The following is a 15,144-nucleotide window of genomic DNA, read 5'->3' on the forward strand; positions in this document are numbered from 1 at the left end:
CAATTGCTACTATGGATGGTGCTAGCAAACCCCATCCTGCATGTGAACCAACCAAATGCCAACTACAAGACCCCCCTATGTGTGATGTAGCCCAATCCATGTCAGCTTGCATCAAGATGTGTCTACCAATTCGGTCTTTGTAGGTGAAGAAACTTGTTGTGGCTTCTGTCAAACTTACAAGACAGGCCAGGTCCACTCTCTTGGATCCCAATGCACCTGACCCAAGACCCCTCCCAAATCCAAAGTTCCTACTGCTGGATATCTGACCAGATGGCGTGTGGGGTCAAGCTGCCGCAACTTCTCTTGCAGTCCTATGACTTGGATCGTCCTCCAAGGGATGTCAAGAAAGGCTAGGTCCTGCTGCCCTCTGCGCAGGTCCAACTGGCCACCATTCTACACTATGAAGAAGGTATCCAAGGGACGCCTCTCACTCTACATGCACCTGCATGATTACACCCATGGGCCATAGGCGAAACTCAGGAACACCCCCCCCCCCCCCCCCCCCCCCCGCCCCCGCCCGGGCTACTTGTGCACACTCTCGATAGGGGAGGCTAGGCACTTCCATGGGATCACAACATCGATCTCCCCCTGTTTGGCCCCAACCCCCTCCCATATTCCACTACCTTATGAAGAACCTCTCTAGAACATTCCCCAAGCTCTACCAAACTCATAGCAACCTGCAAAGGGAAGATAATATTGGGAGGGTAGTCAGTGTTGAGGTGAAGATCTACCTCAAAGATGGCCTTCATTCTCCTCTCGGGCTGAGATGTGGACTGACCTACTTCAAATTTCAAAAAAAAAAAAAGGCTGTCATAAATGACCAGCAACAACAATAATCAATTTGCCCCTTGATTTGACTGGAGACAATGTAGAACTTGATCCTTGGGCTCTTGCATGCGGGCCAAATCAAATCAGAATGGGCTCACCCCTCAGATCAGCTATAAATTCTCAATTCATAGCTACTATTGTGAGTATGGGGTCTTCAATTATTGGGCACGGATCCCCATTTGGCTGAGAAATCCCAATTGCACTGTATAATAGGGTTTCAGCAGCAAAAACCACTTCTATTCTTCACCAATCATTGGAATCTGCTAAGAATTCCTGAGGATTGTCAAAGAATGAGAGAGAAAATCAGCTAGAGAGTGATTCTTGTCAATGGGAGCTCTAATGGCACCAACAACTTCAAAAGGAGGGTAAAACTGCAGTGCAACTGATAAGCCCTCCTCTTCTGCACTACCTCCCGCTCATGCAGAGAAGGAAGCTTGTTTACCCTATCCTGTCATACTGCACGATTAGCTCTCTTGTCACAGAGCTAATCTAGTAGCCCCAAAATACCGTTGTCTAGTTGGTAGCTGCCTCCTCTCCAGCTACTCTCCACCTCTCTCTACCTCTTGAATGGCTGCCACCACTCAGCCAGCCACAAACAGCCTTCTCCCAGCTTGCTTGGGCAAGTTCGCCGAGTGGCAACCATGCTAAAGCAATCTTTGGCATTGATTAATTAATTTTCAGAACTAAACTTTTAAAAATTAATTAATGACCCAATTGAAACTTTATGTTGTTTCCAATTTTAACTGGCCTTAGACTAACATTAATTTATTCATTAATGCCTAGTCCTAGTCTCACCACAAGATATTTTGAAGGCCTAATTAATGTCCTAGTCCCAAACTAACACTATGAACCCATAAGTACCTATCCATCATAACTTAATACAACTTTTGCCAATGTCACAACTCACCTACTACACAGTTAAGAGTACCTAGGTTGTCACCACTGAATTGACTTGCACCTCACATGTGTAGTACTCGATAATGCCAATGCTAAGCATTAAAAAATACACATCTTGTGACAAACCACCCCCTCCCCCCCTTCCTTTTAAAATCCTTGCAATCATCCTCCCCAATTGCACTCCACTAACATAAAGGCATCAATTACTACTAGAAATATATGCCAGCATCATAGTCAAACACCCATTACTTAACCATGCTCACACCCTCTCCATGTCTAAAATTCTAGTCACTAGAACCAATTACAATCCACACACGTGGATTATCATCACTGCCAGAACCATAAGGGATGCATACACATGCCAAAATCCAACATTGTTTTGACCACGAAGGCAAAGTAGTGCATATAAACCACGCATTAACAATGCCACATAGGAATGATGTACCACATGATACTCATGTAAAGCATACATTAGCTGCAAACCAAACATACCTTAGGCAAATGTACTTCTTTTGCATGACCTACAAATGTACATAATATACCATCCATGTGTTGAAAATGTATATTCCATGTACTACATGCCAATAGCCTTGCAAATGTATAGTTTCAAAGCCTATATGCAAACCATAGACCTTCACATTCCAACTCAAAGTGACTAACACACTGATGAATAGTGATCCCAATGATAAAAATACTAACAAGATAACCTTGGATACAAACCAAGTATATCCAAGATCCACTACATAACTCGGATGTCCATCACTAGGAGAGAGGAGATGCAACCTTCCCTTCGAGCATCAGACAATACTCTAAACCCTCTATGCTCTGCTAAACTTGAACGAGCTTGATCCAAAGTGGGCTATAACTCAAACACATCAAGGTAAAGTGCATCACGAAGGATGATTTGCCAGGTCACTCTTCCATCCCATTTGCATCCTTCCATAGGTGAGACAATCTTAAAACCTCAAACAAATCCTTGGAACTTTAACATTGCTGCCCAAAATGATGCATCAATTGTATTTCTAACATGACCAGCTTTGTACAAACATTAATACCAAGAGCCCAACACACTGAGGTTAGCAAATGCACTACATGCCACTTTGTGTGTCATAAGGACGTGAAATTTTAATGCTTTGCTTAGCATTTGATTAAATGTTGATCAAATGTACAAATGTGAGGTGCACGCATTATATGCCAATTACTTATTTCACAATGAGGTACCAAGGACCCTAAGAAGTCAATGAGTGCCAAAGGTAAAAGTTGTAATAAGTTATCCTTGACAAATACTAGGTTATACCTAGTATCAAATTTTGTCCCAGAAGATTTTATTAGCCATTAATGTCAGTGGTGACATTAGGAACTAGGCATTAATTAATTCGTTAATGACAATTCAAGGACTAATAAATGCTAAAGAATACTTGAATGATAAATTGGCCTAGCCAATTCAATTGTTGCCTAGTAGAATTATTTTCCTAAGTAAGATTTAATAGTTAGTTTTTAGAATTAGCATTCTGAAAAATCTATTTAATTGAGTTGAAAAAAGTAATTAGAAGGCTATTGCTTTTTGGCAAAACTTGCCCGTGTAAGTGAGGGAAAGGCTATTAGAGGTTGGTGGAACCGCATTCTAACATGGTGGAGGTTAGGAGAGAAGAGAGAGCTGCTACTGTAATTTTCCAACCATTGGTATCAACCCAACCATTGAAGACTATCAAAGAGCTACCTTCAACTAATCAGGAGGCCATTGGAGGCAAGTGACTACCCCTGTAGGCTGTCTATAAGCAAATGATAACAATTGTGGAGCCCACAAGGCAAGCAATTGCATGTGGGGCTCTTGATGATGGTGAACTACCATCAATCAGCCATTCACAATAGAGCAACATTAAATTTCAATCAATTTTGCCAATGAAACTCTGAAGTTTCTCTCTCTCCAACTTCTGCTCTATTCTTTCAGCCACTTCACAACTTTCCTTCAATGATCTCAGCCAAATTCAATCTTAGGAGGACACAACTAAAGAACTTCTCCTGCTAAACCCCAACTTATAGAGTAGAAATTACAGCTTATCAATCACCCTAGGAAGAGTGCTCAGAATTCAAAGCCTAGTACTTGAAATTCAGTAGCTAAAATATAGGGATCTCAATGAATTTCAAGAGGCCAGCCATCCAACATTAATTTTTGGGAAAAATTCATCTTCCAAGTGGCAAAATTGAAGAGCAATCCCCAAGCAAACCAAGGGGCAAATTCGTTTGAAGGCTTGTTGGTTGCTATGGACAACAAGATGTATTGAAGATTGAAGGAGACCGGACTGGATCTCTGTGTACTTCAATCTTTAGCAATACAAGTTAAAGAAATACCACAAGGGGTGCCACTTTTGGGGCCAATCGGGTATCTAATGTCCAAGATTGATTGGTGACCTTTGCATAAATTTATGCTTGCTGTAATAAGTGCTTAATGAGGTTGTTTACCAAACTATCCGAGAAGGAAGGTGGTTTCATTGTGTCTGAGGCATCATCCAAGAGAGTCCCTAATCAGCACTGCATGGAAAATAGATGCACCTCCAAAGAATCCTGGGTGCCCCACATTGCATGCATGCCTTGCTGTCCAAAATCCATTGGATTGGCACTACCAATATGAGTGATTTTGGCATTTTATGCTAGCTGATCAGCATTAAATGATAGCTGACCTGATGCCATTTTTGGCATTCTTTTGGTCTATTTATTCAGGCTCCTCCTCCACATTCATTCATTCATCACTTGCAGATCCAATCCATGCCTATGGAAAGGAGGAGCCAATGCCATCCATTTCCTAAGCACATCCCTAAGTTCTACTTTGCATAGTTCTTGTATTTTCTCCTTCCTCTCTTTTATCTTGTGTTCAGAAATTTATTTCAAAATTCTTTCATGCTTCCATTGTTGTATCCACTTCCAACATGGTATCAAATTTCAGGATCTACGCTCCTGTTGCTGTTTTCTGCTGTTACAAATCTTCCATCACTCTTCTTTGCTGATCACTGGTCTCCTTTTGTCTGCTGCTGACTGGGTGACTTACTGCTGCCCCAAATTGGCATTTTTCAGCCATCTACTGCTTGTGTTATCTCCAGCAGACTACATCTACATTTTCTGCATTATATTATTGTGGTATTGCTGCATTTAATGCCTGGTTTTTCTGTGTTTTGACGGGCGACTATATTTTCAGGTTCTATTCTTCACCTTCTGACTGTGTTTGATCAAAATTTTTCCATTAGCAACAATCATTTTATGATCAGCTATCACTACAGTGTGTGTGCGATGGCCTGTTACTTGAAAGCAAGCGGGATTGATTCTTAGTCTACACTCACATGAGGGGACACTTTGGAAGTCTTGGCCAAAGGTAAGGAATCCATGTTCACATATTGTAAAGGGAGCTCAAGACCCACGGACTACTTATTCCTTCAAGCAATTCAAGCGAGCACTAATGGCTACCTCTCACATAGCCGACACGCTATCCCTCTCTACGAGTGTAGTGAGCTTACCTTGATGCCCGATCAAGTTGCTTCCTCTGTCAAGCACTCCAATAGCTCCACGATTCATGATGCAAGCTCAAGCATCCTCAAGCCTCTTCCTCCAAGCTCCATCCTCCATAGCCACACGTGAGACGAGAGAAGAGAAGAAAAGAAAAGAATAAGAGAGGAGATGGTGGAGAGCTTCACCTCCAAAGTCTCTCACCCTCACACACTCACTCCCTTACTCACACTCCCTCCCTCAAGCACTCACAAGCAAGCAAGCAAGAGAAGAGAAGAGAAGAAGAAGAGTCCACTTTGCCACACACCAAAGAATAAGCTCTTCATTCACTTTTAACCTTTATATACAAAACCCTCAATCCCTTTTGGGCGGTCATCCCCTTTTTTACATGGCCTAAGCCTTCTTTCCCATTGTCCTCCTATCTTCTTCCTAGCTTCCTTTCTACCACCCATCTATCTTTACAATTTGCACAAGAGGAAGCCTGGTGCTCTTTTACAACAGTTTTAGGGGCATCTTGCATTTAAAAATGCATTTTTTCCTTTGGCTTGATTTTAGAGGCCACCCTTGCTCTTTTAGTCGTTCTCCATCCTGCCTCTTTTATTGCGTCCGATTCCCTCTTGGGCTACCTCTTTTAGGTGACCCAACTTGCGCTTTTCCACTTTTTCTACTTTCTTCTTGTGCTAAGGTTAACATTAACCCCCTCTTAGTTTAGTGCCAATCCCATGGCACTGATGGGGAGTGGTTGGAAGGAGGGATGGGTATAGCCAAATGGCTTTTTTGAGTTTGTATACAAGCCCTTGCGGAGGTTGGTGTTGGGTGGACCGGCCCTTGAAATTGGAGATGAAGTTGAGTTAAGTCCCTTTTTTATGCTGGCCTTGAGGGGATTTGTCCTTTAAAATTGAATATTATGTTGAATGAATCCCTGCTTGGAGAGGGGCTGATGGGCGGATCCATCTTTGAAATTGATGATGATGTTAGACATATCCATCTTTTGACTCTCCGCAGTTACCTACTCCTGCACTGTTTCAAATGAGCTTCTTTATTCACTTTTTGACAAGGGCTCCCTTGGTTTACCTCTGCCTTGTTGCGCCTATATGGTGACATTGTCGCATAAGATGACCCCTCTCTTAAGCGGGTGCGAGTTCCAAGACACTTGCAGTTCTTAGCTGATGAAGGTTCGATGAGAAAGAGCGGACGTGTGAGTCAATGATGATGGGGTCACAAGGGAATTGGGCTTGGGAAGAAACGGATCACCCAGTTAAAGTGGTGGAGGCCAGAAGCACATTACATGGATGATGGGGTCGAAGCTGGGGGTTGGAGCCTTTATTTGTACCTGAAAAAAAAAGAAGGTGCACTACCCCAAGGTGTGCTTGGGTTGCCGTGTGGTGCATTGTGCTCGTGCTAGTGGGATTGGGCGTTGCCCCACACTTGAGGACCCAGTTTGTGCATAATGGAGGTGCGATGCGGGTAGCTTAGGGTGGCAGGTCTAACCATAGGCAAGTGTTACCTCCCTAGGTATGTCTTGCCCTTAATATGCCCTAAGCATTAAGTAGGGAATCAAAATGAGAGTAGGGGGTTAGGAACGGGACCGGCCGACCGAAGCCATCAGATGCACCTAACTTGAGAACCCCTAGGTGCAGTGACTATGACCTATATGGGGTGAACTGCCCGTTGTGATTTCTTCGCTTCTCATCTTTGCGTTCATTTCCTTCTTTCTTTCTTGTTCTTTCTCCTTCATTTTCTTTTCTTTCTTCTTTTTCTCCCTCCTTTTTTTTGTGGACATTGACCTCTGAGGGATTAAACAAACTAGAGGATGTATTCCTCCAGCTCTTGAGTGTGAGATGGGGAGGTAGGGAGCTTTAATGATTTACTAAGGAAGTTCCTACTTAGCATGTACCCTTTTTGGCCTATCCTAACATGAAGGGGAGTGGTGGAAAAAAATGGATGGCTACAGTTGATAAAATGGCTTTCGTTCATGTCTTCAAGGAGGGCCATGCAAAAGGATGGGAGCAGCATCAGCCGAGTCATGGCGCATCCATCTATTCCCGTATTAATGTCAAAAAAGAGCAGCAGGAGATGGTACTCTACTGGTGTGGGGGGTTGTCTGAGGAGGGTCCTAAGTAATCTAATATAGTTACATGTTGTTACAAAGGCGGGGTCTGGGTAAGAGGAGAATTCCATCAAAAAATAAGCCCTGGAGTCACATAGATCTTGTTCTGAGAAAGCAAGTGCTTCCTCAGGTTTTGTGACGTTGATGTTGTAGATCTTTGGGAAGTCATATCGACCATGGATGTCTAGGTCAAAATCTACTCCTACCCTTCGAGAATATAGTAGATAGGTCGGATCATTTTGTTCAAAGGGTAGGGAACCACAAAACGACATTCATGCATTCACATTGCCATTCCAGACTCTTCTCTTCCACTTAGGTTGGGATTCATAGCTTTTTACCGTGTGGGGTACCTCCTCAACCTTATTTTCCCAGTAATCTGGAGATTCTATCCCCCAAGCCCTTGGATTCTTCCCTCTTTCTATGAGCCATCAGTCACCAAGCCTTCTTCCCACCGCAATTCTCTTCGTTACCACTTTGATGGATAACACTTTGCTCAAGGCCGCTAGGTATCGGAAGGTGAAATCGAAGGGTTGGAAGCGATTTTCCCACTGCTTCCAAACTGATAGCTTCGTGTTCCATTTCATGGGTGAGCAGTCCCTCTTCGGTACTCCTACCCTTCGAGGATATAGTAGATAGGTCGGATCATTTTGTTCGAAGGGTAGGGAACCGCAAAACGACATTCATGCATCCACATTGCCATTCCAAACTCTTCTCTTCCACTTAGGTTGGGATTCATAGCTTTTATAGTTGGAAATTGAAGCTAGATTAAGTCTAGAGGCTGATTTTTAATTAAGAAGCTGTGATACTTGTTAGAAGAGGAGAGAATCTGGCATGCAACCTGGCTTGGGACTGTTTTGGGGCTGTTTGAGGCTGGAAGAGTGCAGTTTTGGCTGCAACTGACAGCATTCTAGAGAGTTTGCAGCCATCAGGGATCAGCCCACCAGCAGGCGACAGCATGAAGGGAGACGCAGATTGCATGTGACTGCTGCCAGAGAGTCTGGACAGTAGGCAACAGCAGTTTGGTTTCCTGAAGAACGGTGCCTAGCCTACAGTAAGGTGTTGTTCTTCATGCAACTATGCAAGACACATGGGGTTCATTAATTAGAATCAAATCCTTTATGCACTAGCTCACCCCTCAAATGAGAAGAAGGGACTCCACTCTGCCGCCTCACTTACTAGCACCCTAGATAAAGTCATTGGACATCGGAAAACCTAGCTCATTGTTGACACGGTCCTTCACGATCCTCAACTCACCTGGCTGTCTCATTGTCTTTTCATATTTTTCATGAGCAAATCAAGCTAGCAACTCTATGGTTGGAGCATGTCCCTATATTTCAATGTCATGAATGTTTTCATCAAGGCATTACCCATCAATAGCCCTAAAGATCATTTGTATTGGGTTACCTCCAGGCTCCATGATTGTGTCATTCTTTGGTCAGAGCACTCTCTCAGCTCATTCACGTTCTTCTTCCCAATATGTCACTGAGAGGTGACATTGAGAGATGACTGAGGTATCCCCTATGGAGATGTGTTTTACCACTGTTTTTTATTTTCTTTTGAATAGGCTTTGCTATGAGTCCATTCTCCTTGTACACTTTTATGTATTTATGACATAATGAATACGGGTTCACCCAAAAAAACAAGTTAGTCTCCAGTTCCACATCATGGGCACATTCACCAGGCTTAGGGACCCATTACTCACCACATATCATCTCTTAGGTCAGACTAGTTTATGGTTCTCTTGTAGGTCACCCACCAATTGTCTCAGTCCCAAGGCAGCTAGTTCTTTCAGCCATGACTATTTATTTCGTTCCATTCAATCTTTAGTATTTTGCACCTGGGGTTCATAGCCTAGGAGCCTTGCTCATTCCTTGAATTAATCTCTCCTTTCACTGTTCACCCTTCTTTGCACCAAGGTTTCCATCATAAATATTTCAAGCACATTGAAAGAAGCACTATTTAGAATGCAGATACAATTATTGAGAAATAATTACAATGATAGCGACATAAAAGAATTGGAAATAAACTTACGGTTGAAAATGAGCAACACGATGAAGACCCCTTCCTACCCAATAAAGGAAATGTGTTATTGCTCAATCCAAGTTCCTTAAGGCCGAGGTCCATTCCAATTAACCTAAGAGTGAGGAAAAGTGCTACTAAAAAGAATCGTCACTCAACATCACCTCATTCAACTTACTCACCTTTGTAGAAAAGTAAGTCATCATCAATTTCACGTATTTGAGCCCTTGCTCTAGGTCAGGAGGGCATTCCTTTGACCCAATACGATAAATGCATGCCATTGATGAATTTGTTCTTTTTCACCACCTTTCTTATTTATGCATACAAAGCATCTTGCTCATGCAAGAACTCAAACACACACAATTCACTCTTATGAAACTAAGTTTATGAACTACAATTAGTATTAAGAGAATTTGTACTTTCCCTTTGGGCCACAAACCCTTGTATAAGTTTAGCATCGACAGCCTCCTATTAGAGAACTTGGATCCAGAGAAGGTGAACCCAAGGTAGTCACTACTAGACAGGTCATGGGCTCTTCAACGAACCTTTAATTCCTACTCTTGTTCTGGTTCAGGTTCTCATTGAACACTACTCGTGGTGACGGACCTCACACAATTGAACTGAAAAATGCAACGAGTTAAATTAAATATTTTTAACCATGCGTTTAATGCTTGAAACAAGTTAAACTTCCATACATATAAGGATTCTTCATGAATGGATTGCCTACCTCAGACTTGAAAAATCACTAGCAACAGTTCTAAATACCTAGTGCTCACCATTTTCATAGGTTGTCCCCCGGTCATCAAAAAACGAATTTGCTTGTATAGCATCTTCAATAGTGAGTATTGGGACCTGAATGTCCTCGTAGTTCACCTCCACCAGTTTGGCTGCTGCAGTTGCAATTTCCTGGCCCAAAAGAGCTGTAAATCCTACTGAAATCCAGGTGACCGAACCAGCTAGCATTTAAAAATTTGCATTCTTTAGGTGTTGGCATAAAGTTTGCTGCTACAGGCAACCCCAGCAAGTTCATCAAACCATAAAACCAACAACCTGTGAATTTGCCACAATAACTCCCAAAGCTTGTCCACAGTATTCAACCCGTTCAGACGCGAACAGGAATTCGTATTCACTGAGTTACAACATAAAAAAATGACTCAGATCACTGTTTGCACAGTAAAGACTTTGCAAAGACCATCACAAGCAGAAACAAACAAAAGTCTGCAAAAAGCTTTGCTGTGACATGAACACAAGGACAACTTTCCATGAAAGTATTTAGCACAAACGTTATTTGCAAATTTATCATTCCAATGCTATTTTTAACTCCCTACCTTACAATATTGCAGTAACCATCAGCAACAAGGGTATCTGCTGATATAAAAGCAACAACACCTTTCATGGCTAATGCTTTTGTTTCATTGATAGATTTTACTGTGGCACTTGCAACAGATGAAAGGACAAATGCAGCATATAAGAAGCCTCCCACACTAAGGTCATCCAAATATTGTGCATCTCCTGTGACCTGAGAAAGCAAAGCACATCCATAAGTTAAGATTAGATGTTTTTGAATAATCCCTCAAGGGTATTAATACAGGTTTCTGAAACTTTTGCTAACCTGCTTGTGCCAAAAGGGTAATATACTAGTGCACGGCTTTGAGCTTAAATAGTATGCAGACAAGGAAAGGTATTTTTTCCTTGCTAGCAAAAGCTTGTCATATATGCAGTGTGTTAGCCCCTTTATGGGATCTACTGGCAGGAACAATTCTTGATTGCCTTTTCTGGGTTCCATTGCCAGATCCTTTGCAGTGATCATCAATCTTGCATTACTGTATTATCATTCCGAATGCTTTCATTATCTTTAATAAAAGTATCATTGCATTGAGCTCAGCCGCCCATGGATAGTCCAAGTGCCATGCTATTCCACGGTATGCATCTACTAATCAACCATATGAAGTGTCTACAAATCAGAGCAACAAAACTGTGTGCCATAAGAAGTGCAGGAATCCCTGCTGTTAAGGAGAGGAAACCTTTCAGGCAGATGGCAGATGCAGACTGGGCCCTCAGAGCCAGGCAGAAAGGAGGGCATCCCAGGGTAGATGGACTCCCTTGACTCTGAGAGCCTCAAGTTTCCCACTGGACCCCAGACAGAGAGGAGCATCAGGATGTAATAGCTGAGAAGACAAAGAGGCCATGAGGTGGCTGCACAGCCACACCACTCAGAGAGATTGAACCCCATCTGTAGCTCTGCCACAGATGGGGCTTACTAAGACAAGTCCACCATTGTGGAGGCTCTATGGCTGTTCCTTATGATTAAGGAGCATTATCTTTCTGTCCCTTCAGTTCAGGATTGAGGTATTATTGTTTCAAGGACAACTCTCTGGGTTTCAATTCACACAAAGGAGTCTGTTGGTGCTATGTGGCCTCCACAGGCACAAATGACAAAAGTGTTTTGAACTTCAAGACAGGGCCTGGTGTAAGTGGACCATTGAATTGTAGGCAGAGACTTCAGTCTTCAACATGGTAGTCTTTGGAGAACAAGAAAGGCACAAGCAAAGAGGTTAGCAGTAGCTCAAGAGGATCTAGCATTTCTCATTTTGAAGTCAATGCTATGAAAAGCACGCTAAAGATCCTTATTAAAGACAGCCTGCCCTCACTATAGTAGCCACCTCACCACCCTTTCTAGGCTGCAATATGACCCTTTCTATCGATGGAACAACACTACACATGGTTCAACCCTAGTATAGTCCCATCGTATAGTTATTTTCAGTATTGTTTCATAGGCCACCCACTTATTTAATGTTATCGTTACCTTACTGATGAGATGACATTAGACATGGATGTACTCTGGATTTTGTCTCATAGGCCACATTGGCCTTATGTAGACGTTAATATATCTTTCTTTCTTTCTGCTGAGTAGAGCAACCATCATGCTACTGATGATGTATGAAATGGACACAGTATTCCAACCAGGGTCCAATCTTGAAAACAACTCCACCAGAGGATGCACTTAGATTACCTACAGGCTATCACCCAAACTAGATCATTTGCATAGAAGCACACTGTCCAGACCTGAAGGAGAATCTGCAAGAGATCAGCACTTTCTTTTGGAGGTAGATAAGGAACAGGAGGAAGGCCTTCTTTAAGACCCACTAAGGCCTCCTGAGAAGCCCTTGATAAGAGAGGGCATCTGCACTGACAAGGAGATTACCTATTGTGACAGCAAAGACGGAGGCCATGAAAAAAGCTAGAGCAAAGAACAACTTCCAACAAAAGCTTCCTTCCAGACATAGCAGAAGACGAATATGACTAGCCCCAAACACTTGAGGCATGGAGTTAAAACAATTTAGAAGGTTCAATGGCTCTACAGCTCAGTCATCCCAGGAGATGGGACAAGCAGCCACAGACTATTATACTAGGCCACCTGGATTTGCAGCAGCTTTACGGACAGTGTGGCAATGTACCACCAAAATACTTAATCTAGGCCAGGTGTGACCGATTTTGAGTTCAAAATGGACTCTTAGTGGACAGGTTGTGAGATGATCGCAATTGGTACATGCTAGAGTTTACAGAAATGATAGTGCTTCTACTTCTCTTTGTGGTGTTGTAAATTCTCTTGCCAGTGTTCTGTGTGTTTTTGGCTATAAATTATCCTCGAGGGTTCCAACTTATGTCGTGAAATGTGTACCTGTTCCCCCTTCCTGAGAAGAAAAATATTAAAAACCACTACAACTATACACATATTAAGGTAAAATACAATCAAAGAGTTCGAACCACGACGCAATATTGATAGGGATAGACATTTCCCAATCTAGTAACTCTCTAAAATAATGAGTACAAAAGTTGTATATATAGCCAGTATCATGGTCTATAATGTCAAAACATATGAGGTGATTGAATCCCAATTGGCTATAAAGGCATCTACTACGCATAACCTGAGTCGCCTTCTAATCTCCATTTTCCTTTGAGAACTTAGGTCATAAGTCCAAGCATTGTTGCCATGCCAATGGCATCCGATTAGTACCATCCAATACTAATATGGTACTAATTGGACTAATAAATCTTGGATGTAAGTCCAATGCAAAAAAATTGTACGTATAACTTTAAGGTCTATACTAATGTTGGGACCTAACATAATACACTTCTAACGTTGAGCATGATATATTGGGGGTATATGCATGTGTGTTTTAGGAGAGGAAGCCTAAACAACACCTACAACCACACCAAATGGTCGTGAGCAAGCGCCTTAACACAGTCAAACAATTTGGATCAGATGCCATCATACGTCATTGGATGTGCCGTACTAGACAAGATGGATTGGACTAGCCCATCTGACGTGGGCAACTAGGAGTCCAAGTACAAGTGAGTATCTCAAACCCATGATATGCTGCTGTCTATGGTATCACTGCATCTCTCTTTCCAAATGTACGAGGAAATGATGCTAAACATCAGTTTCAATTTGTGCAAATGTTCTATCTATAGGTTAACAGTGTACATTTCAAGGGTGTTACTCTTTATTAGGCTTGTTATTGTGCACCTTTATGGGCAGTTGGGCGGCTCACTTAGGGTTAGCCTATTTGTCACAATTCTTGTCATGTAGCCTATGTATACTCTACTCCTCCACTTGTGTTGTATCGGATCGCATCCACTGCTAGAGATAGAGAGATTGGACACACTACATCCTGTTTCGAACCACTTATTCACTTCCCAAGCTGTGAGTGTTGTTTCTAGCTATTCTCCTCAGCTCTTCAGCCTCTTTTACCTGCTGCTCACTCTCTTTAGCTGCCATTCGCTTCTACTACAGATCTACTGTTGTGTACAGCCCCTAAACCCTAAATCCCTCATCCTTTAGCTCCCTAATCTTTTTCCTTGCCTGTCCACACTATTTGCAGTTGTTTTCCCTCAGATTTGCAGCTATTTTTCACTGTTTCCAGCAAGCTATCCCCCTTCTCTCTTTTTCCTTGCTGTCCACAATCATCAGAGCTGCACCCCACCCTTTTTGCTGCTGGTTTTCTCTATTTCCAGCAAGCCACAGCTATGGTGAAGGATACAATTATGGAGGTAGCAGTATGTATGCCCATCAAATCTCTTCTAATGTTACATATATACTCTATACTATAGATATATTTAAGTGCTTTTGATGTAGAGGTTTAAGTTACAAATGGCATTGTCCTTTCATATATGTCTAATATTAAACTATGTCTAGAAACAGACATAAAATCCATTTCCCCATTTTGCAGTTTCAGCATCATGCCAAAACTTTGTTTAGAAAACCATAACACATTTCCATTTCCCCATCTCCGAAACTCCACGCAAGTATGCTATGGCGGCAACATTTCTAAGCTACATAGATGAGATGGTGCCATGCTTCTTCCCTCATGAACATGTTGACCAATCAACAATGGTGGCAAATGTAGAGAGGGTCAACTGCTTCTTTGGTGGCATGGCTCGTTCTATTTGGCTATTCGACAAATGGTTGTTATATCAACCCTTGATCCATGATTAATTTGGATGATGGTTCTATGTGAAGAAGGGAAGCCAACTTCTCCAACACCATAGATAGGCTGGACTAGTGCCTAGGGAGTTCTCCAATGCAAATTTGGCATTCTTTGATATCCTCTATAGTGATACTTATTCTCCTCAGGTGCATGACTTGGCATAGAGCAAGGATAATTGTGTTCTTTAGTAGTGGAGTAGCGCTCCTCATGGATACCCAGGGTAAAATGGAATGATGGTGAGAGGGTGAAGGTAGGGTATGTTGATGCCTTTCATACATTCATATGATGTGGTGGACCTAA

The 15,144-nt window shown here is 42.3% G+C and overlaps 1 protein-coding gene across 1 annotated transcript in view; it reads right to left on the bottom strand.

The window, feature by feature from the left end:
* Positions 1-15,144, bottom strand: part of LOC148021851 (uncharacterized) — a 134,881-nt gene that overhangs the window by 85,572 nt on the left and 34,165 nt on the right. Inside the window, exons 9-11 of the mRNA XM_087697364.1 lie at positions 10,681-10,871; positions 10,403-10,481; positions 10,129-10,258 (exon numbers count right to left, since the gene is read on the bottom strand). Coding sequence (XP_087553490.1) covers positions 10,129-10,258; positions 10,403-10,481; positions 10,681-10,871 — 400 coding nt within the window. The remainder of the gene's footprint in view (positions 1-10,128; positions 10,259-10,402; positions 10,482-10,680; positions 10,872-15,144) is intronic.

The sequence above is a fragment of the Lygodium microphyllum genome, chromosome 17 (assembly GCF_053477565.2).
Source record: "Lygodium microphyllum isolate KBCC chromosome 17, Lygodium_microphyllum_v1.1.10, whole genome shotgun sequence".
Lineage (NCBI taxonomy): Eukaryota > Viridiplantae > Streptophyta > Polypodiopsida > Schizaeales > Lygodiaceae > Lygodium > Lygodium microphyllum.